Source organism: Polypterus senegalus, chromosome 1, assembly GCF_016835505.1.
Source record: "Polypterus senegalus isolate Bchr_013 chromosome 1, ASM1683550v1, whole genome shotgun sequence".
NCBI lineage: Eukaryota > Metazoa > Chordata > Cladistia > Polypteriformes > Polypteridae > Polypterus > Polypterus senegalus.
The window spans coordinates 189,147,620-189,173,660 of record NC_053154.1 but is presented as its reverse complement, the minus strand read 5'-3'; the positions used below and the strand labels follow the sequence as shown (position 1 = coordinate 189,173,660).

The window sequence follows — 26,041 nt, the reverse complement described above, 5'->3', positions numbered from 1 at the left end:
CACAAGCTTCATATACTTCATGTCTCTGTTCTATACCTAAACTGTTCTTTGGTCTTCCTGCCTCATCTATATTCACACTTCCTTCTGGTTACTCTAAATTCCTTAACCTGTGTCTCAAAAATATTCTTCTGGCTACTCTTTTATGTGTCCACAAAACAGAGCTGAAGTAATCACAGGAGCAAGTATTCCCTATCTCTGTCCTATAAACTGCATTTTCCCTTCATGCCCCAAGTTTTGTGAATGTCATGTTCACAATATAATCCTCTGGTCACTCTTCTTCAGAGTCTATAATGTCTACTGTCTATGTTTACATTAAGATATACATTTTTGTTTCAATCAACAGCCACCAAAATTTACTGGTTCTCTTGCAAATAAAAGTTGTGCCCATCTCCGGCAAGTGAATCCTTGTAAGACCCCAAAAGTACAGTAGCAAGATGTATCTGCAAGTTTAGGACAGAGATCCTTCAAAAAACACATATACTATATGTGACTGAACAAATGTGGCCATTACTTTTACTTCCTTTATTTTTGGAACTTTCCTCCAAATCTCATCATTTTTGTCGACAAATCACACAGAAGTATAAATAGTAAGGGTGTGTGTGTGTGTGGGGGTGGGGGGTGAATCAAAATATTTTTAAGCAAGGACAATCATACACAATGACAATGCATACATACACACGCACGCACGCACACACACACACACACACACACACACACACACACACACACACACACACAATGTCCCTGTGAACAAAGAAGCCTTAACAAAGTTTGTAAAGTTAATTTGTGCAAGAACTGGAAGTGAGTAAGCGAAGTTCATCTTGACGTAGGGGATTTTGAAAGCTGCTGAACCCGCTGCTGTGCTTGCACACATATTTAATGCAGGCCCTTTAAAGCTGGTTTAAAAAAGATAAACCATGAAAATGTATTTTTGTGCACTCACACTTGGAGAGGCACAATAAAAACGCAATGCCTGTTACGTATCAGTTCTCTTTAGTGATCAGATAACACAAAAGAAAGTTGCAGGAAAACAACTCTTTGAAGGCGTAGTGTGCAACTAACTAAAACAAGCACCCTCTGGATGCACATGTACAATAAAAACCTTTGCAAGACCCAACGCTTCATTGCACGCCCAAGATTCTTGCAAAAGGGGTTCAAACGCCATCGACAATGCCGCACTTGTTCGTCCTCATGCCCCTAAACAACCTTCAATGGTGACCACTTAATCCGTGAATTCTTTCAGTGCTAAACTGACATATGCACTTGTCGCTACAGTTTCTGGAACCTTGGTGTTCCTTTGCGAACCAGTTCACCTGGGTTCAGTCACCATTCGTTCAGTCATTTGGAAGAAAGACTAAGATTCATACTGTCCAGATCGATGGCCACTCGAAAATCTTCCAAACCCTATGAAGCACAGTTTGATCGGAGTGTGAACCTCTGCTGTCCACTACCTTGAGTCCACTCTAAACTACTTCGTTTGGGCTTTGACCCGCTGCCATGAAAGAAACATAAAAACTGGACATTTTCCCCCAAGTCCACTTTAAACTATCTCACCGCACCACACTGAATGGCTTCCCATTGCTAAACTTCTGCAACAGCACCGAAACTGTACGGTTCGAAAAACTCACCAAAGTCTGCTCATACTGCAGCGCGCGCGCCTCCGTCCCGTCGCTTGCCCCTTCCATGGCTTCACCACTCTGTTATTCCTCGAGAACCTTACTGACGAGCTCCAGGGACCTTAGGAAAAGCGGCCGGGGACATACGATCAGAACGAAGGGGTGTGTAAGCCACGCCCCTTTGTATTTAACAGCTTAGTGTTGCCTCCCACATCGCTTCTTTCCTCGTGAAAAGGTAGTTATGTGCTAATAGCATTAATGGTTCACTATCTAGGCCCACAATATTTTGTGAGCAATAAGAACACACTTCGAGAATGCCCCCCTCTCAGTGGTACACTCCACAATCGCTTCCCCTTCGAACTGCCGCTGAGCGTTTGAAGTTTGGGATATGAAAGTTACTCCGACTGCGCGCTTTATAACTTAAATTGCCAGGTACAGAATTTGACCGCACGTCTCAGTTTGGCAGGGTGCAGGCGGTTCAGCTTATTTATTATTCAAACCGGCTTATGCCGGTGACGGGCAGAATCGAAAGAAAAATCCAAGTGACTCCGGGGCAAAGGTATCTCCGGGACAACTTGTTTTTTGGTGGCGAATATGCAAGGCGTGTGAGTTAAGCACCTTGTGCACCACCCAGTTTGTTGATGGAGCCAAAACGAGAATGAAGGTGCGTACGCTTTATGGGGTATAATGCATTATATTTGTTTCATGGTTGATACTTAACTAAAGTGCGAATGTGACACTCATTTAAACTGGCTGGCTGTGGTAGTCCTGACTACAGGAACCTAACCTGAGCAGTTGGTTTAACGCAACTAAGGAACCCATACACGTGTCAGTCAATGTAACTTTATGTTGCAATGTGTTTACATGTAACACACAACACGGTAGTTAGGTGTACTGCATTTAGGTCGCTTCATGGACCTATTCATTTACATTTGAGATTTTTGCAGTGCTGTTGCATATTTGGTGTAAAGTGCTCATCCGGGTGGGTGTGTATATATATATATATATATATATATATATATATATATATATATATATATATATATATATATATATATATATATATATATATATATAGAGAGAGAGAGAATATCTCCATCCATCCATTTTCATATATATGCAGCTGTGCTACCCTTTTTCCCAAAACAATGGGTTCTCCGTAGTCGTGCCGAGGGTTATTCGAATGTATCAAAAGTTCTATGCAAGTAACAGGGGCTAATATTATTAGTCCACTGATGGTCCTTATTGTGAAAGATGCTACATACAATCAGGCATGAGTAAAACATTAATGTCGTAGATCAATTCTTGCTTTTCCTAATGAATTGGCTTTTGTTGATAGTCAATGTAAAATACAATTTTAGAGGAAAGTGCATTCTTTTGAATGAATTAATTAATAAAAATAATGGGAATTTTCACCCTAAATCAGATTGTGTAAAACTGGTAACTTCAGTCAGATTTGAATGTAATAATTAGATATCAAATTAATCAGTAATTTTTAGAGGGCTTTAGATCAAAAGCAACATACACTGAATAGTGGTTTCCTTTACCTTACCTAAAAGCACAGCCTGTAAATATCAATGCTGTGCTTTTAGGTATCACCAGGAATTAACTCAATGTTTTGATCACTGTACAGAAAAAAGTGAAAAGAAATCTCTTGAACTATATACAGTGTCTACCTCCTGTATGTTTTGTTCATGGGGAATCTCTTTAGTGAGCGGTACAAGTGCTTAAACAGCATGCAGTTGCTTTTGGCTTGTGTTGTACACAGGGTTTGAAGTGGACTGATACAATACTGTCAGCTTTCTGTTTCTGGCTTGTGAATCGGAGTTTAACGGCACATTGAGTCTGATCTCCAAAGGGACACCTTAGTTCTCTGCAATATCTTGTGCATTTTACCACAAAGTTACCCCCCACCCCCCTGTTCTGTGAAGTTTATGTATATAAGAGCAATCAACTTAATTTGTATATATTTTATACTGCATTCCGAGGAGAAAGAAGTGGACAGAACAGGGAGTACTGCATGTTCCCAGGGAGGCCACTTGCGAACCATGTACCAAAGCAAAGTACTGGCAGCTATTTTCTTCCACTTCAAACACTAGAGAAAACAACTACAGAAGTAAAAACATTCAATTGTTGCATGAGTCATCTAAATGCACAGAATGTAAATGTCATTGCTGTTTGTAATAAGTTAAAGTAACAACACAATTCATTGTTAGCACTTTGTCTGTCTGTAGTTGTAAAAAAAAAAAAATACAACCTTGAACATGCAACTGATAAAAAACATGAAAACAAATTTCAACAATCAACCTAAAAAAGTGAAAATCATAAACATCTAATAATTGTAATAATTAATATTCAGTCTTTCTCATAATTCCTACTGATTGCCCGTTTTAATGCAAAATAATATGGTTTCCAATGTGACCCGATATTTGCGCGATAGACATATGAGTGCCGACAACATAGCGCCGATTAAAACGCGGCGTCAAAATCGCGCCGACAAAATCGCGAAAGTTTCATTAAATATGAATTACTAGTGTAAAGCATATATAATGTTTATTTTAGAAGTCAATATTATGAGACGTGGCATGCCATCAGCACGGCACGCAGATAGTCCTTAAGATCACGCCCTGCATATGTAGGAATAATTGCAGCAAGACGTCTTGATAGTTGAGCGTATTTAGACTTGCTGGCTGCCTGACTGCTGGTAATTCCGCTTTGTATACAACGCGTTATGCCAACCCTCGACTGCTGATGGCATGCCGCGAACAAATAACTCAGTTATAACCTAGCACATAATGTGTACGTAATGCGCAGGTACGCGTCCCACTCTCTTGGCCTCTCTTGCGATTTTGTTGGCGCGCATTTGTCGAAAACCAGTTAGCGGGTTTGTCGGCGCTCATTTGACCGTGGCGTGTTTGTCGGGGCTCATATGTCTATCGTGCTTTTGTTGGTGAACCCTTTCCAGTATAATAGAAACCATCAAAAAACCCATGTCACTAGGAAAAGCAGAAATTGATCAAATGTAGGAATATATTACTCATGGACAATTGTATATAGCATGTTCAAGAGTAGGCAGCTCCAGTGACCTAGTAATATTGTAATCATTTGTCTGACACCTTTATCCAAGGCGTCTTACAACATCGGAAATACAATTGGTTACATTTTATGTGTTTTTCCAATTGGAGCAGAAGCAGGTGAAATGACTTGTTCATGGACACAAAGTGTCAGTAGCAGGATTTAATTCCTCAATGTGAGAATTTGCAGTCTTATTTCAAAATGCTATGCCAATAAAATTAGCCACTGGCATAAAAAAAAAGCCTACAAATATTGTATACAGAAAGGTACTTAGTTATAGTTAAACCAAATAACCAACGGCACTATAACTGAGGCCAATTGTCCTGATGAAAATGTCTGAGTGAATCCAGGTTATACATCTAGTTGAACATGCAACACAATCAAAAGGTTATGAAATGGGTGAGCTACAGTCTGTAAAGTAAGGAGTTAGGTGACATCCCAGTAATAGAGAAGCGCTCTACTTGTAACAAAACATAGTGTTCTCCAAAGGAGTATATAGAGGTGTGAAAGTCATATCACCCAAAACATTCAATTTCTTGTAAGTGTGGAGTAAGTGTGATACACAGCGTAAGATGGCCACTTTCATCTGGGTTGGATCAAGGTGTTCATTTGTCCGGGCCATATGTTGTTAAAGTAGAGCTCACCCATGTGAATCAAGTAATGCACAACTGTCATGCTGTGCTAAAAGATCCTAAATACAGACTTATGTCCTAGTTAAATATATATTGCAGAGAAAAATTATTTGGCCACTTTCCAATTTCATTAATTTCTGCAAGTTTTTCACACTGAAGTTTTCAGATTACATCCTGCCTGAAGAAAGGGCCTCAGTTGCCTCAGAAGCTTGCATACTGTAATCAGTTCAGTTAACCAATAAAAGGTGTCAAATTGCTTGTCTCATTGTACTGTTTTAGCCATTGTTGATACAACACCCTAGTACTACTTAGTCTTCAACCAAAGTCTTACATTAAATTAAAAGGCATCTGAGTGAAGAAATTAAAAAAAAAAAAAAAAAAAGTTTTCTCATGTCATTTATGGAATGAACAAAGTTATCTAACTCCAGCTGGCACCGTGTTAAAAAGTAATCCCCCTGTCACACTGCACAACCGGTTGACCTTTAACTGCAATAACTGGAACCAAACAATTTAGCTATAATTCAATACCAACCTTTCACATCACTGGAGGAATTTTAAGCCACTCTTCCATGTAGGACTGCTGTCATTCAGAAACAGTGGTTAGGTTTTTTAGCATGAACTGCTTGTTTCTGGTTCTACCATGGCATCTATCTTAGGTTCAGGTCTAGACTTTCACTAGGCTAATGCAAAACTTTGCTTTTGCATCTTTTCAGCCTTTTGGATATAAATTTGCTTTTGTGTTTTGGATCTTTGCCTTGCTACATGATCCAGTACTCTTCAGTTTTAACTCGTGAACTGGTATATTTCTCTTTTAGCTCATGGACTTTTATTTTCCTCTTACAAATTCTGTCTACTGCAGAGCAGAATTCATGGTTCCTTCGAAAAGACAAGACATCCATGTACAGAGGATGAAAAATATCCTTGTCAGCACTGTCATAAACTGGGGCCAGATTTATGAAACTTCTGTATGCTAAAAAAGGGGCCTCAAATATATCTATGCAGCTTTCCACACAAAAGTCATTATTTATCAAAGAAACTTTGAGGGGAGAACTTCCTAATTTTATGACAACTCTGACCCATCCAAAACATTTTGGACAAATGACTGGAAAATGACTATACCCTTGCTCAAATAGGGAAATGCAGCCAAAGCATCTAAATGGCAACTCACGAATATGAGCTTTTATTATAATGTGCATTGACATGACAAAAGATGACTATCATGCACAGACTATTTTACTTCTCTTTTAAGAAGGCCAATGCTGAATTTTTGCACTAAAAACTTTTTTTTTTTTTAGTTTGTAACAGTTACCAATCATCACTCAGGGAACAGGTCAGGGATATCTCAGCCAAGCTTCACTACTGCTGTGCTAGAATCCATTAACCAACCAAAGAGGTGCCACATTAATTTTTAATATGGTGTGGGTCTACATACATAAAACATAACATGTTTTTGCCATCATAAAATGACAATTTGTATCCGTATCCAGTTTTCTTAATGTAATGGAGCAATTTGCAGCATTCATATTGCAATACAGGCACTGAGCGAGAATGAATCTGTTTTTGTTAACCATAAGCAGTCACACTCCATTAACACACAAGTCATGTGTGATGCCAAGATGAGACTGACAAATGTCGTGGCTTGTGTCAACGCATGATTCATTTATTTTGAGGCAAAGTAGCTCTAGCAGATATAATGGAACTATACATATTGGCTGACTTTTTGATAAGGTAACTCTGGCTGAAACCTTACATATTCATATGGTGTATACTATTCATTGTAACAGCAATCATGTCATTACATGTGCCAGTTGATAAGATACCCACTCAGATGTTGGCACCTTACACCTTTCCCTGACCCTAAACACTTAAAAATAATGATAATTTAGTGGCACTTTATGGTTCCTTACTGGGTTATGTGGTTCTTTGTAGAGCTGCTGCTTGACAAAGCACCATTTAATTATGGTAAGGGTTCTTTGCATGCAAATTTGGTTCTTTCTGCTTTGAGAAACGTTCTAGTATGTAGAAAAAAAACCTAACATTTTTCATGTATGGTAGGCTACCTAGCAGGACACTAACAGACTAAGATAACCTGGACTAACAAATCTGTTACTATCTGTTCAAGCATTTACTCTATAAAGCCTGTTATTTATGTAAATAAATAAATAAAGGTTCTTTCTGGAACGGTCATGTGGATAGGTCTTTTTTAAAACCAAAAATGGTTCCCTCCGTGGCTTCGCTCTGAAGAACCACTCTGGCACCTTTATTTTTAACAGTGCCGCACGCAGAGGAGTAGCGCTACAATGTTGCCCACCTTTATATTTGAGGTTGATTAACATGTTCCATATATGGTTATTTCACGGTGGCATCTGGGCAGGGTTCATGGTGTGTTCACATCCGCACATTTACTAGATGATTGTGATTTATAAAAGGTAAATTGTATAGAAATGTGACAATGTCTGTTTTTATAATTCATAATTATTCTGGTGTACATATTTTTCTGTTTTTTGACATATGCATATTTTCACTTTCAAATCCATGCAAAGCTTTATAAATGAGACCCCTGGAGTTTATTTTTAATTTTTTGCAGTTTCTCCTTTGCCCCTTCATTTTAGTGTATTGTAGAGGTCAAAAGTCAAAGTGAACTTTATTGTCATTTCAACCATATACAAGTATACAGATAGACGAAATTACGAAGCGTAGGGTCTACAATGTAACAGCATGAAGTGCAAATAATAAATTAAAAATAGAATTAAAAATACAATTTTAATTTAAAATTAAAACACAAACAAGACAAGACATTGTTCAAAGACAAGACAAGACAGAGAAGTAGCAGCAATATTGGCGTGTAGTTAGCAATAAGAACATTGATGCAATGTATGGTATTTGCAATCTAGATACATACTGTAAATATAGTCAAAATATATGTAATATAATAAATAATAGATATAAATAATACAGAAATTATCAGTGTATGATAATAGTTGTTTAAGACATGTGTAAACAGTGACAGGTCAGAATGTTTCACAGCAGAAGGATATCAGAGTGTCAAAATACTTAAAGGTCAGTACAGTATGAGATTTTCAGTTCTTTTCTACTTGCACACTTGTCTTTGCAGGAAAGAGTTTTTAGAGGTGGTTGAGGCAGTGTGGAAGATTCCAGGTGGCAGCATAGTGTTAAGGAGTCTGACAGCTTGGGGGTAAAAACTATCCTGCAGCCTGGCAGATCTGGCTTTAATGCTGCAGGATATAACTCAAGGAGTCATACTGGTTTTTTCATATGATGCATTTCTAAAGGTGTTTAAAAGAAAACGTGTGAGGCTTTGGCTGTATTTTGTAATCAAAAAAGTAATGATATTAGAAATAATATAGTACATCTCCCCAATACGGATCATCTTACACCTCGGTACTCCATTATAAACAAATTAAATTCTTTCACCAGGATAGATTTACCTGATTTATATAAAACTAGCAAAATACCTGCACTTTGCAGCAGCGAAGTAATGCCTTAAAATTTTTATTAAGAAGAAAAGTAAATCTTTTTAAACTGAGGGAAAATATACCAATAATTATTTGTCAAGGATCTCTTTGTATGCCACGTTGTCAGTTCGGCCCTCCGGTTGTAATATGACCAAGATGTGAGCTGAGCTTACTCTTGAGCATGCAACATACAGTTGGCCATGTGAAAAGCAATCTTGCCTCAAATCTCACAGCTTAGATTGCTGCTATCATAATCGGTTTGAGTTTTATGGTTTGTTTCAATTAAGTTAGTATTTGTAGGACTTGTTGTGTTGAAGTGACATTCGGCATCTGTCAAGCGTTGTAAGCATACAACCGGTTTCATCGATAACTTCGCATCTAGCTTTTGAGAGTATTTGCCCATTTTGGTACACTTGAAAGCGACAACCGAACAATTCACCGGCAGCCATCAATTCACATGCAGATGCATAGGTGAAGGGCTTAAGCATTTCACTCTTCTAGTGCTCCTGTGTAGTATAATTATCTCCTGTACCGTCATCAATCCACACCTTGAACCTGTCCCAGTCATTCAATACATAAGACACAATGTTCCTCCGGATATCAAGAGTGAGCCTGATATGGCTGTGCAATATGTAACAAAGAGAATGGAAAAGGCAGGTGCCATCTCTGGGCATGGAAACCACTCTTTAAGTGACAGTTCTTTGATCGATGGTGATCACCTCGATAGAAATGTTAATGGGGGTATGGTTGGAATGATAAAGGAAATGGGTACCTGAACATTGTAAAGTAAGTCTAAAATACCTAAACAATAACTATAATCGTAATAAATGAACAATAAAACTGCGGAGAAGCCGTGGATTAAATAAAAAGGCTGTAGTTATCAGCAGGGAAACGTGAATCCCGTGGCGAAGCAAGGAAGAGAATGTAGAGACTGGAGCGACGGACGGCCCAATGCCGCCTCACACGGTGACTGAGCTCTTTGCTATGGACGCAAATATGTACGTAAGTAGGATTCAGTTAGCATTGGGAAACCGCGTACCAAATTTCTTGAAGATGGGCCCATAAGTAACAAAGACTGTTGAAAAGTTCAATATGGCGGCTGACAGTGGCGTCATACCACCGAAATAAGTACGTACATTGGTTTAGGTTAGCGCAGGGAAGCCGCTTACCAAATTTTGTGAAGATGGGGCCATAAATAACAAAGTTTAACATGGCACACGTTGTTGACTGTTATGACCGTTATGCGTAGAATTTCGAAATGAAACCTGCTTAACTTTTGTAAGTAAGCTATAAGGAATGAGCCTGCCAAATTTCAGCCTTCTACCTACACGGGAAGTTGTAGAATTAGTGGTGAGTGAGTCAGTGAGGGCTTTGCCTTTTATTTGTATAGATAATTTCTCAACTGAGGGCCTCCACCTGCGTCCTTGACCCAATGCCAGTAAGTTTTTTAAAAGTATCGGGCATGCTAATTGATAGTATTCTTGACATAGTAAACTCGTTATTAGATATGGGGGTCTTCCCAGACTGTTTTAAGACTGCTGTAGTTAAACCCCTGCTGAAGAAAAATAATCTGGACTCCTCTGCTTTTGAACATTTTAGACCTATTTCTAACCTGCCTTTTCCTAGAGAAGGCAGTCATTATACAGCTAAATGACCACCTCAATAAACATGCTATTCTTGATAAGTTTCAGTTGGGTTTTAGAGTAAATCACAGTACAGAAACCGCACTCGTTAAAGTACTAAATGACTTGCGGGTAAATGCAGACACAGGCAGTTTATCTGTTCTCATTCTGTTAGATCTGTGTGCTGCATTTGATACCATTGATCACAATATTCTTAGAAATCGCCTTAGTCAATGGGTGGGCCTCTCTGGCAGTGTCTTAAATTGGTTTGAATCCATACTGGCTGGTAGAAAATTCTTTGTTTAGTTGCGGTAATTATACTTCAAAGACGCATGATATTCTATATGGTGTCTCACAAGGCTTTATCCTGGGTCCGTTGCTCTTTTCGATCTACATGTTTCCATTAGGTCAGATTATTTCGGGGCATAACGTGAGCTACCACAGCTATGCTTATCAATAGCGCCTGACAACCCAACACTCTTGATTCACTGACACAATGTCTTACTTTTATTTCTGAATGGATAAGCAGTAATTTTCTCAAACTAAATTAAGAGAAAACAGAAATTTTAGTGATTGGCAATAATGGATATAATGAGGGTATTAGACATAAACTTGATCCATTAGGATTAAAAGTCAAGAAGGAGGTAAAGAATTTAGGATTAACTATTGACTCTGACCTGAATTTTAAATTACATATTAATCAGATTACTAGGATAGCATTTTTACACTTAAGAAATATAGCAAAAGTTAGACCTCATAACATTGCAAGATGCTGAGAAATTAATTCACGCTTTTGTTTTCAGTCGGCTAGATTACTGTAAAGCACTCCTCTCAGGACTACCCAAAAAAGACATCAATCGATTGCAACTAGTGCAGAATGCAGCTGCTAGAATCTTTACTAGGAAAATAAAATCCAAGCACATTTTTCCAATTTTGATGTCACTACATTGGTTACTTGTGTCAGTTGGAATTGACTTTAAAATACTGCTTATGGTTTACAAAGCCTTAAATAATCTTTCTCCATCTTATATTGTGGAATGTCTTACACTTTACACTCCAAATCGTAACCTTAGATCTTCAAATGATTGTCTGCTTAGAATTCCAAGACCTAAACTTAAAAGAAGTGGTGCGGCGTCCTTCTGCTGTTATACACCTAAAATCTGGAATAGCTTGCCAATAGAAATTTGCCAGGCTAATACAGTGGAGCACTTTAAAACACTGCTGAAAACACATTATTTTAACATGGCTTTCTCATAGCTTCATCCTGATGCATCCATTATCCAACCCGCTATATCCTAACTGCCATAGCCAATCCCAGCCAACACAAGGCAGGAAACAAACCCCAGGCAGGGTACCAGCCCACTGCAGGGGACACACACACTAGGGACAATTTAGAATCACCAGCGCACTTAACCTGCATGTCTTTGGACTGTGGGAGGAAACCGGAGTACCCGACGCAGACACGGGGAGAACATACAAACTCCACGCTGGGAGGACCCGGGAAGTGAACCCAGGTCTCCTTACTGCGAGGCAGCAGTGCTACCACTGTGCCGCCCATAATCTGTATATTCAATATACAGATAATAATTATCATTATTATTCATGGTGGCTCCAAAATCTGTACTAGCCCCTAGTTTCTCTTCTGTTCTTTTTCCGGTTTTCTGTGGTGGTGATCTGCACCACCACCACCTAATCAAAGCACCGTGATGTCCCTACATTAATGGATTAAAGGCCAGAAGTCCACATGATTGTCATCATCAAGTTCTTCCATTAGAACCCTGAATACATTAAGGACTGATTGTGAGGTCATTTATGTTAGGTAGAATGCCTAGAGGGGGCCTGGCCAGTTTTGTGGCCTAGAACCCCTTCAGATTTTATTTTTTTCTCCAGCCGTCTGGGTTTTTTTTTTTTTCCCTGTCCTCCCTGGCCATCGAACCTTACTTTTATTCTATGTTAATTAGTGTTCCCTTATTATAATTCTTATTTTTTGGTCTTTTTTTCTCTCTCTTCATCATGTAAAGCACTTTGAGCTACATTATTTGTATGAAAATGTGCTATATAAATAAATGTTGTTGTAAATATGTTCTCTCAATGTGCCGCCTTGTTTTTTTATTTTTATTTTTATAAGCACCACTATCTTCAGCACATGTAGGTAGAGACACATTCATAGATTGCCAGACAAACTCATCCACAGGTCTTGCTGAGTAACAGTATTGGTGTGAGCACTTGTAAGATGGCAAAACTGAGCATTCTTTATCCAAGTTTTCTTTAAGCTTTTAAAAAACCTCTCTGGTTTTCAACTTTTTCTGCCCCTTGACTAAGCTTTACTTTTTGATCTTGGCTAGTTTATTTTTTATGATTTATTTCCTGATTCCATCTATATTCAAAATGCCTACTGCTGTGCACAGTTAATACATTCACACTACTACCACCATCATATACCCCTCTTAGTTTCATATTCTTATTATGAAATGCTGTGTTTGCTTTATGTTATGCATAATGGGACCCATGTCATATAGAAAGTTCCACTTTTCCTGCACCTGTCCTTAGAACACTCTCTCAGATAGTGTGGTCATTTTCTAAAGGGCTGCCTCACAAACAAGATGAATATTTATTTTCTTTTTCATTAGCAGGGGTTTCTACCTTGAGATTGTCCAATGATGCTCATTTTTGGCCAGTGTCTTTCAGATAGCAGAGTCATGACCACTGACTTTTCTAGAGAAAAAGAAAGTCTGCAGTTCTTTTGATGTTTTGAAAGATACTTGGTAAATTCCTGGATTATTTTATGTATTATTTTGAAGTAATTTTGACATACCAGCTAGACAATTCTCTACCTTTCTATGTGTTTTCTATTTGGAGATTATTTTCAGTGGTGTCAAAGAGCCTTAGAAATTAATTTGTAGCCCTTTTTAAAATAATAAATGTGAACATTTTAACTTCTTATAACTTATTATAACTTCTTCATAAATTTTCTTTGATTTTGGCATTATGTGCTTGTTGCATTTTTGTGCTTTCAATTTAAAGATATGGGCCCAAAAAAGTGATGTTTATATTGAGCAGGGCTAGTTGTAATCAAGCCTGGCTGTGTTCAATCAGCTGTAATTATTCCTTTAATCAAAACTGACTAGGGGGCAATTACTTTTTCACATAGAGTACATTGGTGTTGGATAAAAGTTTATTATTATTATTATTATTATTTTTTACCCAGGTGCCCTTTATATAAAATTACATTTTATTTGAAGACTTTAACATTTGTGTTAAATTACAGAAATGCAGAAAGGGCAATACATTTGTATAATATTTTACTCAAACTTGCAAGAAGAATAGAGAGGTTTAATTTTGAGTACCTATATTTTCTGAATCTAATTCTTCTTGGTTGAATTGAAATAGAGTAAAGACTCTATAATGACACTAACAGATATAGTAAGAAACATGTTTAGATGGGGCAGCAAGCTGCCAAAGCACACGCTTGAGCCCGTTAAGCTGAATCAATACTGCCATTCAACCAAAGAATATGCCTTTTGATGGTGGCTTGAAAACATAGTCCCTGAGAGATATCTTTGCAAACTAGTGGGAACATGCATGCTTCACATAGAAGGATTTCAAACAAGAAGTCAAACATATGTCTGTACAGTGACATTGTTTTTCTCCATATCCAAATGTGTTGCTTTTACTGAGTTAGTGAAGTAGACACACTAGCATTACCTGTCCTTCCATTTTTAATTGCATTTAAATTGCTGTTTATTGATACTGTACATTTATTAAACTGATTTACTTTTTAAAGCATCAGTGACATTAAAGTGCAATGATCATTTATTCATACTGAATTTAATGGAGAGGTCATGAATTATTTATATTCGAAGTGGCAGAGGCTCTGCTTGTGATGAAACTGATTGTTAACAGAAGTTCATTTGTAATCAGTGCTGCGTATGGGAAGACACAGTTTTGCAAGACATGTAAAACCATGGGAAGAAACTGGTGTTGGGGGTGTTACTATATTTCCTTCTCAATTTTTGTATATTTTAATTACTAAATGGTGTAAAAGATTACCAGGTCTACCAAACTGGAACAATATGTTCACACTGATGCAACATTTTGCTCAAGCAATTACAATATAACTTACTGCTGCTTTTAAACTAGTGTCCCACAAGTCTAACAAGAATATTTGCAGCAGCACAGGCACACTCCTCAGTTAACATGTCTGGCCTTGTCTGGGCCCTGTTTTCAGGTCTGTGTGATTTGAGAGCTGGGATTTGTTGTTCTGTCTGTTCTTATATACATTGCAACATTAATTTAGGAGCTGTGAATATAACTGGACCAGCAGTGAAGCAAGATGTACTGAAACTTGATAAGCTCATCTTAACTGCTGATAAATCACTTGACTGCTCAGTGTTTGCTGACTAAACTTTGGCATTGTTTAAAAAGTAAATTGCCCATCTTACAAGGGAAAGATAAAAACAACAATGCCCTCCGCTCCCCTTGTTAATATTTACCTGTAGTGCTTGCGTAAAAAGGGTCAGGGTTTTCTGGCAATCGTTAAAACTAGAGGGCTCTGTGTGAAAAACAATGACATGCAATTTTTCTTATAGACAGTAATTTCTCAAAAAATATGAAACGTGTTTGTGAACTATGTATTTAAACCTATTCTGGATACTGATCTAGGCCTGTTCTGACGTTTTAAAACTTGCAAGATTTTAACTACACAATTCATCCAGGTGTCTGTCTCCTAAATCTGCTTTTTCTTGTCCTGGAGCTTACACAACCAGAGCCTATCCCAATAGCACTAGGCAATAGACTAGTAGTCTATTGCAGGTCACGTTGCCGTACACGCATCCAGTCGGATTCTCTCTTGGCCAGTACAGAGTTGTCAACAATCCTATCCTCTGTGCTTGGGATGTGACAGAAACCACAATACCCAGGTAAATCCCAGCGGGAAGAAACTGGGCATGGTTTCTAACTGAGCTCTCCTAACCCGTGAAACAGCACCTTCAGCACCTTCATTGAACCTGAATCCTATAAGAGCATGTTTTAAATTAAGTTACTTTACACAGCAAACTCTCCAACATAATTCCAATAAAATACATCATTAGTATTTAATGGATTTACTGCCAGGCCATACAACACCAGGGACTATAGTCCAATGCCTAGCTTGAACCATGATCTATAAGGAGTTTGTATTTTCTCTCTGTGCACACATTTGTTTTCCCTAGATACTTTGGCTTCCTGCAATATCTCCAAGTTGTTCAGGTTAGGGTAACTGGCATTTTTTGCCATCCCAGTAGGAATGAGCAAGTGCAACCTGTGAAGGACTGGTGTACCATCCCAGACTGGTTCCTGACATGTGTCATATATGAATCGGATAGCCTCCAGGTTCATCTCAAGTCTGCAAAAAAAAAAAGTTAAAAAATGAAAGATTTTGTGCATTATTAGCCCTTACATACAGTATGCCATGGAAATTTCCTTGACTTGTTTTTATTAAGTAAAAGAAAGGTTTTTTTTGTCTGTTGAATGCTTACCCATTTTGCTTACAATTTGGTATTAAGCTTTTATATATATGCATGCATTTTTTTCTTTCTATTTTATGTCCATTTTGCTTTATTTCTTATAAATGGCCTGGGATTTTTTTTTTTCTACCTTGGTGGGAGCGGCAACATACTGTATCAGTGCATGCTCCAATCTTGTGTGTAAAGGTTGCTTATTAGGCGGCTCTTTGCAACAAATGTTTCTTCATTTATTGAACAGCATTCTTGGAGCTTTTCGAAAGTGCAACACGATGTATCGTCACCACCTGCTGGAGACAGTGCCTCACCACACAGCTTCTGTTCCAAAACAAAACTGGCTGATCTTCTACTCTTCACACACACATACAGCATAACAGCTATCAGCCAACTGGAGGCAAAATGGCCAGCATGTCAAGTCTGAAGGGTTGTATAGTATTGCATTGTTTACAGCAATTGTTTTATGTTTATTTGTGTTTATGCAGATATAATGCCTAGTGTTTTGGCTCATAGAATCACTTATTCACTTAATTGTTATCTTGGATCTTGAATCAAAAAGTTAAGTCTGTTTCTTGGTGGGAGGGAGGAGGAAATGTCATCCCATTTCTGTAAAAACAGTATTGATCTAATTTCTACTATATTCCCATTTCGTCTTCTCAAATGTACTGTTTACGTCTAATTTCAACTTTTTCTATTCAATGTTTCTCTTTCAAAATATATTCTTTTTTGCTTTATAAAGCACCTTGTGATTGTGCACTTTATGAAGGGTATTATGTAAAATGAAGAACAATTCATTGTATTACACAAAACCACTCATGTTGAAAATTCCTGCTAAACTGATCCTTGTTGCTTTTGGCGTTCAATAACAAGCAGGAGTGAGTCAAACAAAATGTCTCCAGACAGTGTTTTGAAACTTTTCAAAGATATCTGTGTCCATTCAGTCAAACAGCACTCAAAGCAACTGCCCATTAAAATTTTTTAATAGTGCCCATGTTGGCCTTTCACCTTTAACGACCAGTGGTCACCTTCATAACGGAGCCTCATAATTAGCTTTGCGTCTTTGACTCTGGTATAGTGACGCTCTGGTCACTTATAAAACAATAGTACTCCCTGAATTAGGTTTTAGTAGCGTCATGTCTGGCTTTCTTTGCCAGTAACCCATTGCATTATCTCTTCTGTGAACTCTGCAGTCTTGTCTTGTCAGTCATGTACTTTGTTTCACTTGTTATATCTGTAATAAAAAATCTCTTTGTTCAACGTTTCACCTCATCCTTGGATCAAGCTTACAACAGTACTTTGATGGTCTTCTTTTTATCAGTGTTGGGTTAGTCTTTCATGTGCCAATCCCTTAGCCCTGAGAAAAAAATTAGACCTGCACAATACTGGTGTGCTTTACAGTGACTACTTTTCATCTATATAATATTCATAGATAGAACTTTATTTGTCCCTAATAATAATTTGGCTTTTTACAGAAGCCCTTTAAATAACTAAATAATAAGCATGTAAATTCACCATCCTCAAAAATTGGCCTCGCTCCTCATGGGTAACCTATACCAATCCCCTCATTTTCCTAATCAAACACTAAAAACATAATCAAGTGGGTTACTTAAGTGGATGAATGATTGATTTGTTATTGACTGCCATATTTATGATTCTCTCTCTCTCTCTTTCTCTCTATGTCAGTCTTCATTCATTGCTGCTGTGAACCTGCTTTCCAGTAATGGCTCATTTCTGGCTCAGTCTGTCTTAGCATCCAGAGCAAAACAGAAGTAAACACAAGACAGAATGGCATTCTACTAAAAATCTTAAAAGTAAAGGTGCAAAGTGGTTCTTCAGAGAGGTGCTATGTATGGGAAAACAATGTTTGCTTCCGAAAAGAACCATCCACATGAAGATTCCAGGCCTTTAGTTTTAGATGCATAACAGGCACAGTAAATATAAATGATAACATAGTTGTGCAATACAAATGGGTTCCTGATTTTAAAAGGACTCTTGCTGCATGCATGGCGATAGGCTAGGTTCAGGAGATCTTGGTCTTTTAGTATCCCGCTACCATACTATACATTAAATATTTGTTTTCTTTACACATTAGGAACCTTTCCAAAGTCCAAAGAATCAACGTCGCATGCAAAGGATCCTTACCTGAATAACATGGAACTTCACAACGCGGTAACGTGCCATTAAGACCACATTATTTGCATGGTCGGATGTACTCATTTACACACACCCGCTCACTTTTCAGTACAAGGCCAATGTAAAGTTAGTTTTGAGAGTGCAGTGCTAATCACTGCACCACTTGTCACCAAGCTCACATCACTGATAATCTGTAATAAAAAGAATGCGACGCAAGCATCACACCATTCTAAAGTACGGTTGGCGAAATGAAGAAGTGAGATGTGGTTTAGGGTGACAAACACTTGGTAGGGGAGATGGGGTGATACTAAGCAATACGGATACCATGACAAAATGTGGCTAGGGCCGAGTTCGTGGCTTCGCTTGTCAGGAATGTACTGAGCGTGCATACCCATCTAAAATCCAGCAAGTAGACGTGCAGCATTCGGTACTACAGGATGCTTAAGGCAGCGACAGGATGTCCCGAACGTAATGAACGGGAGGTATTGGGAGAAGTGATCGATGTGACACTCACATTTCTGATGGTTCTTCTTCCTCCTCTCCAGTTACTTGGCTCCGCTGTGCTTCATTTTCCATCACATTTATTCGACAACGGAGAGAAGTTAGATTGGAGTACGCCTCCGACAAACCCAAAAATAACCTCAGAAAATGAACCGAATCGATGCGTGTCTGCAGTAGAGCTCTAAAACTGCAGTGCACAGGTTTGAAGCTTTAAAGCAGCGCAGCCCACAGTGCAAAACCCCCTTCGGGTCTACTATCCCCACTCGGAGACAATCAGCCTCCTGGCTGCCTGAGGCTCAGAGTGGGTGGGGGACATTGATCCACTGTTGCAATGCGGGAGACGTGCAGCGGCACTCTGAACCTCTGCTACGCGTTTACGAGGTCCGATACAAACGCAAATGAATGGTCCACTCCAGCGATAATATGCCACTCTTGGAGTCGCTCTGAGCAGTACTTCAAATTAGCTAGATTCATTGGAAATACTATGTATTGCACAGTATTCCGTGAAGTCCACGCAGGGTGACGCGAGTGTGCAGTCTATAACCGTTAGAGCAAATGGGAGGACAGCGCCCCCACGTGACAAAACGCAGTAACAATAAATACGCAAGCCTAATCAAAAACTATACACTTCTCCAAACTCGTCTGATATTAATCATAAACCAGAAGAAGCGAATTTTGGGAAAAGTAACCGTTTGACAGCATATCCTATTAGAATACTATCGAATCCTCAAACGGCTCTATTGATGCGATATTTGAAGGTCATACCTGGTCTTGAGTATTACACCGGCTGTTCCATTCTCATACTCCAGTAGAAGGACATCTCTGTCTTTCACAGGGCTTCCTGTGTAGCTGATGGCACGAGAAGTTACTGAGCCCTTCATTGCTGGATGATTCATGCATTGAGTCTTTCTTGACTATTGACCACACGGCTTCGAGGGGCTGTTGCTGGCAGGGATCATGTGTGAATGTGGGTGAAATATAAATTCAAACTTTTTTTTTCCAGAGCAAGCTGAAAATCCATCATGACTAAAATAACATACAGTAAATTCCGCATAACATATGTATTAAACAGCGTGTCTGATACACGAATCCTCTGGACCAGGCATGTAATATCGAATTACACCTAGCGATCCAGCCAAAGATTCAATTACTTTATTCCTCCATCGTTGAACATTTTTGATTCTGCAATACACGGAGAAGGCCACCCGAACAATTAATTCTCAATTGCACTATCCTTATTTAACAGCAGAACTTGAATCACTGAAGCATTTATGTTTCTCAATATCCAAGAGATACTCTGCTTGGACTCTGAGGCTAATCACTAAAGAATACATGCCCCTAGGGCCATGCCACTCGCGTCGATTTGCGTTAACCAGCATTTTGACGGACAAAAGAAACGTGTACACTTTTACCTAATTTTTCAGTTCAATTTAAATACGTAGAGTAGAATAGAAACAAGACAATTCGGTAACGAACGAGTTAAATAAATGGAAGGAATAAGAGAATGTCGGCGCAATGAAGACTCCCGTGTTTCTAATGTCTTTCCCACGGGCAGGAGGGCAGCTTGGCAAAACAGAAGTGGGTCCAAGTTTGCAGCAGATGAGAAATTGAACAGACAAAGGTCAGTAATCCTTCATATTTATTGTAATACCTTTATTTTAAAATGACTAACAATCAGAAATATAGTAAATTAATCTGTTAATCTGCAGCTCTAATCGGGGTATGCTAAATAAATTAGTAAATCTTCTGCCTGGATTTAAAAGCTGAAGGCAAATGGGGCATCTTATATTCAAGCAAGCAGATTCTTCCACAGCTTGGGAGCTTAGATAAAAGTTCCATCTCCCACTGTTATTTATTTACTGGAAACTGTTACCGATCTAAAATTTTCTGACACCTTCAGAAGCATGGCTATTTTGGGAACCAAATATAGTTTCTCTATGTCATCGCTATGAAGAACCACTTTGGCACCTCTATTAGAGTTAACTGGTTTCGTTAACTTTCATGTTCACCTGGTAACGTTTATTAACATGCTGGTTACGTTTACTAGCGACTCTGCATTGATGTAGGGCGCTATCCAGGTTTTTTTCAGCCTTGCACCCAGTAATTATTTGATTGGCTCCGGCACCCATGTCCTGGAACTAAATTAGAGAGGTTTGACAATGTTTGTAATAAACACAAACCCTCAATTAACTGACGCCCCAGCCAAAGATAGGTCATGCCTTGGTACTCAGTGCTGTCGGAATGGGCTCTAACTTATGGACTTGCAACGAGAATGTAAATTTATAAATGTAAAATATAAATATGTGACTTTAATTTACAATGTTCCTACAATTTACATCGGTAAACGGACTCTGGTTTAACAATTGGCTTGAAGAACAGAAGGGATGGGCAGTGGCGTCACTAGGCTTGGTGTCACCCACTGCGGTGTGTGTGTGTGTGTGTGTATGTGTGTGTGCCTTGGTTTGAAAGATGGTTGTCCCGGTGGTCCTCCATGATTTCAACCCGAAACACTATACAAATACTTTATAGTCATTCTAATGGTGTCACCTGGTGCGGTGCGCATACCCTTAGTGAGGTCACGTGGGACATGTTTCTCATTTTAGAATTCAGTAAGAAACATTGGTCATCTGCTGTAAATCATTTTCAACTCTTCCATTTCGGCTTGTTAGGATTTCCTTATTGCAAGACATTTGCCTATAAGATTACATAATTTAATTGATATGCAATTTGTGTCCGGGTTTCGTAAACTCATTCACTTTCAAATATAAAGGCGACAAAGTGATTCATCAGAACAATACAATTGATTCCAAAAAGAATCTTTATTTAGATTCGTAACAGGGTCCATAAATAGCAATACATAGATGATAACAGATTTGTAAAATATCAATGGGTTCATAATTTAAAACGAACTCCAATAATATATTCAGTAACACATGAGGTTTTCCTGATGTTAGTGTCCCATAGCCAGGCATGATGGCGTAGTGTTTAAGGCTTTGGACTTTAAGTTCAGATGTTGTAGGCTCATGGACACTGTGTGACTATGAACATGTCACCTCAACTGCTTGTACTCGAATTAGGGAAAAAATGTAATCAATTGTATCTCGAATGCTGTAAATCGTCTTGGATAAAGGCGTCAGCCAAAAAGTACAGATTTCACATTAATAATTCCGTATTGTGCACGTATTAAAACAATTTCAAAGACCAAAGAACCCGTTTAATATGCAAAGTGCCCTTCCCAGAATAGAATGTTTCTTAGAACCGTTATTTCCAAGAGTGTAATTCACGTGTTCGGTTTGTCCGTATACAACCAGCCATCCTGCCATCCATTAAATCATTTGTTGAACCCCCTTGTTCGTTTAAGAGTCATGGACAATTGTGGAATAAGGCTGGAGCCAGTCCCAGTGCTTAAGCTGCCTAGAAGATACAAAGTAAGTCACTGGCAAAATGTGTCCCAAACAACTGTCGGAACACCATTTCTTATGGATCCAAAAACGCTTCTTACCTAAGTATTCAAACAATGGGCGTGGTTTTCTACACTAAGCAGAATAGTGCAAAGAGGTGCGTCAGTGAGCAATCAAGTTAAGAAAAAAACATCATCTCTTCACTGAACTATGATAGCTTTTAGCATGCTATTATCCAGCAGACAAATTGAGCATTCCTGGGAATTACACTCGCAGAACCCACGAAAACTCGAAGAAATGCGAGACGCAATATGTACAACAGTATCTCAGATTGGTTCTTGCAATATATTTCACGCAACTATGCGGCAGCACTGATGACCAGATGCACAGAAAATAGCAGAAGAAAAAGTTTCACCTGTAAATATTTTACATTCTGTTGACGGTGGTAATAGCATAAATAGAGAATATTAACAAAAATGCGAGTCATTTATCACAAATGACTCCAATTTTACAGCCTGCTCAATAGTCGTTTTGCGATTCGAGTTAAGCAGCTTGTGTGATGCACGGAACGTACGCTAGAGGCCCACAGCGACACACGGAAGCAAGATTAAGTGCTCGCAAGGCGAAGCTTTCCGCAAATGTCAAGTCCCCACCTCTATGCAGTTGTTCCAGATTAAATAGTTTAATGAGAATAAAATAGTTTTTGCTGAGAAGCAGTCTACACCATTTGAATACTGCCGTCTCCTGAAAACCACAAACTTTATAATAAGTTGCATAGTCGAATCTATGGTAAGATGACTTTTTTCTTGTGTTTTTTTTTATTTTTTCACAGTAATCAGATTTCATGACCCGAGTTCAAGGTTTGAATGCCAATCTGATCACTTTCTGTGTGAAGTTTGCACCTTCTCCTCGAGTTTTTTCTTTTCTTTTCATGGAATGTTTATTTTTTCCTCCAACTCTTGAAAGACATGCAGATGAAATTAACTGAAGGCTGGAAATGCCCTGGTCTGAGTGATTGTAGATGCGTGACTGAGTGTTCCCAGCGGTGGACTGCTTTCCTCGAGACAAATGAACAGTTAAAAGAGATTATCTCGGCATGCATTTTAACTAAATTAACATTTTATTACGTTATAGATATTCAAGAAATTTTAATATAACTGTACAGTATATGCACACTAGCTGGACCTGCCCCGGATATATTATGGCCAATTAGCTTACTTACTGTTTAAATGTATGTGCAGAAGCGTCAGCTAATTGAAACTGGACGCAAGCTTCCTTTAATTGTAGCTGCCGGACGGACAGAAATCGCTTTACAGAATATTATATAGCCATACTGTATAATTAATAATAGGTATGTTACAGTATATCCTAAAAACATAACAAGGTGTCCTGAAGTGACATTCTAGTGAATAAGGTATCAGATGTGCATTTTAAGATACCTCGACATTAAAAACGAAAAATTTCAGGAAATCTAAACCGTGTTTTATTTTGAGATATCCGAATTGCCATTCAGGATGTTTCAAAAAGACTTCCTTTAAAATTTCATCTGGTTTCAATAGAATATTCCATTATTATAATGTATCTTGAAAAAAATTTGGGATAACTGGAATAGCACAGAAAATTACTTTAAGAAATGCACACGGAAATAAATTTTACAATATCTGGAAGTGCATTTCAGATATCTCAAAACATACCTCAAAGTGCATTCCATATATCGCCACACTGACTCAAGTTCGAGATTTAAAAAATATTCAATATTGCAGTCATTTTTTGGCTCCTTTGTAACGGGTTTCTCCTCCATTTGAGATATATTTAAATGTGTAACTAGACAGATGACATATGATTTCAAGATATCAGAAAAAGATGTTTTCACAATGATAGTCAGTTTTATTTATTTATTTGTTGTTTTCTAAAATAATTTAATATAATTTCAGAGATACCTCAAATGCAATTATTGTATCATGAATATTTTTCCAGATATCTCAACACATCTGAACTATATTCCATGATATCTCAAACCATTTTAAGACATAGCAATACATTTTGAGATTTTTTTTTTTATTAGGAATGGAAGGCCTGTTGACCAGAAATAAAACAATTTACATGCAGTAACCAGTTTTAGATACCTTAAAATTTATTAGACATCACTTTAGGATTGTTTAAATGTATTCCAGATATAATGAAAGGAAAGATTAATTCCTGACATTTTAAAATAAAGGGGAACATATTTTGAGATACATTGAAATGTGTTTCAGATATCTGAAAAGCCAAACTGCATTTTAGGATATCTAAAGCTTCCTTTCAGGTATTTGCTAAGCGATAATGTGACTTGTCATTAAATCTCAACCCTGCATTTCTGCTGATTGAATTAAGCAAACTGAACATATGAATGGACACATTCATTTTTGATCTTGTATATTGGTTGAGTGACCTGTGATTGAAATGTACTGTATGTGTAAATACTGAAGATCAATAGCTACCAGAATGTACTTAATCATTATCTTTTATTATCTTTTAATCCACAAAAATTATACAGATAATTAACTTGTATTAAGCAGGCTCAGAATATGGTTTTACAGGCTATTTTATGTCAGACTGCTGAAAATTAAGATAAGCTATATAATCTGAAAATGTATAACTCTTCAATCCAATCTAATTGAAATTTAGTCAAACCTTTAGTTGTTCATTGTACTTTTTTCAGATAGTATGGCACCAAACCCATTGATGATATTTATGATTGTAACTATGCATCACCCACAAAATCATGCATTTTTCTGTGTGGGGCTTCTTCCAACTATGTCATGTCCCTTTGAGATATTTCCGAGTGATAGAATGGGTATATACCATCACACACTGAGGGAGAGGAGGGATTTTAGAACAGTAAAGAATGTAGTACAAGTGCAACTAGCAGGGGAAGAGGTGCCAAATGGATGAAAAACATGGTAAAAATGGTTTTTGGTGTATTGGAAAATAGTCGAATATACTGCATTGTTTTTTAAAAATTAGCCCAAAAAACCTCAACCCATGAAAACCCATTTTTCCTGCAGATGATGATCAAAAATAGCCTAATTGGGCAAGAAAACTGCAGACCTGGCAACACTGTCAAGGTTTCACTTTTTTATCATTTTATTAGAGGAAAATAATATTCCATACAATGAAGCCAGACTTCTACAACAAAGGAAAAAAAAACATTCCCTACAATCAAGCTGAACTTAAGAAAACAGAATTGAAGAAGGGGGCCACTTTTTTAGTATGGAATTATTATTTTTTTTAGATGTATTCCACCTTATAGGCACTGGTGTCTGGCACCTGAAGATGTCAAGAGAGGCCTTCACTTCCTGTGACTCTGTATTAAAAGACATCCATTTGAGAATGAATGAATGGAGCTTATAAATTGTACTGTATAAGTAATCAGTTTTTCATGTTTCCTCAAACTTCATAGCCTTTGATCAAAGTTTTTATACAATTTTCTAGTTTCCCGTGCTTTTCTGATGTATTTACATCATGAATTGTCATGGAAAACTAATTAAACATCCTAAAATCAAAAGTAAAGATGCAGAAGTGTCTGTTTTCTTTATATTGCAACTACTGTGATATTTGATAGTCCATTCCTCCATTTCTTGCTTTTGTGTCTAGTTCAGGTATGTAAGGTTAGGGTTGAGTGTAAGGCAGAAACCATCTCTGGTTGGGGTGCCAGTCCACCACAGGGGCCAATCAAGCACACAACGCCATCTTTAACCTGACAATAACCTAACAAACATGTTCTTGTGATGTGAGAAACAATAGGAAGTACCCAGAAAAAAATACTTGAAATCACAGCGAGAATGTGTACACTCAATATATTAACTCAGGATTCTGTACCTATGAGACAGCACTGCATTAATCTGTCCAATAACTGACCAATTGTTAGTTTACAGGAAACACTTCCTATTACTTAATGTAATGTATATAAAAAAAATTGAAGATACTCTTTCTTGCGAACTTCTGAAAAATGTCCATATTCTTATAGTTGTCTTGAGTGTTAAACCTCATATCGATCTTTTTTATGTAAATTCTTACAGTAGTGTTAAAAAGCTGGAACTTTGTC

The 26,041-nt window shown here is 37.9% G+C and overlaps 1 protein-coding gene across 5 annotated transcripts in view; it reads right to left on the bottom strand.

Annotated features, from left to right (window-relative positions):
• The window catches only part of clcn2c (chloride channel 2c), a 96,567-nt gene extending 77,776 nt beyond the window's left edge, over window positions 1-18,791 (bottom strand). For 4 of the 5 annotated variants that reach the window (XM_039765160.1, XM_039765185.1, XM_039765170.1 and 1 more), the window contains exon 1: window positions 1,629-1,765. In XM_039765160.1, coding sequence (XP_039621094.1) covers window positions 1,629-1,685 — 57 coding nt within the window. In that variant the 5' untranslated portion in view covers window positions 1,686-1,765. Of the gene's footprint in view, window positions 1-1,628; window positions 1,766-18,566 lie in introns of those variants that run through there. The other variant, XM_039765178.1, reaches the window with a different exon arrangement.
• Window positions 18,792-26,041: the final 7,250 nt, after the last annotated feature.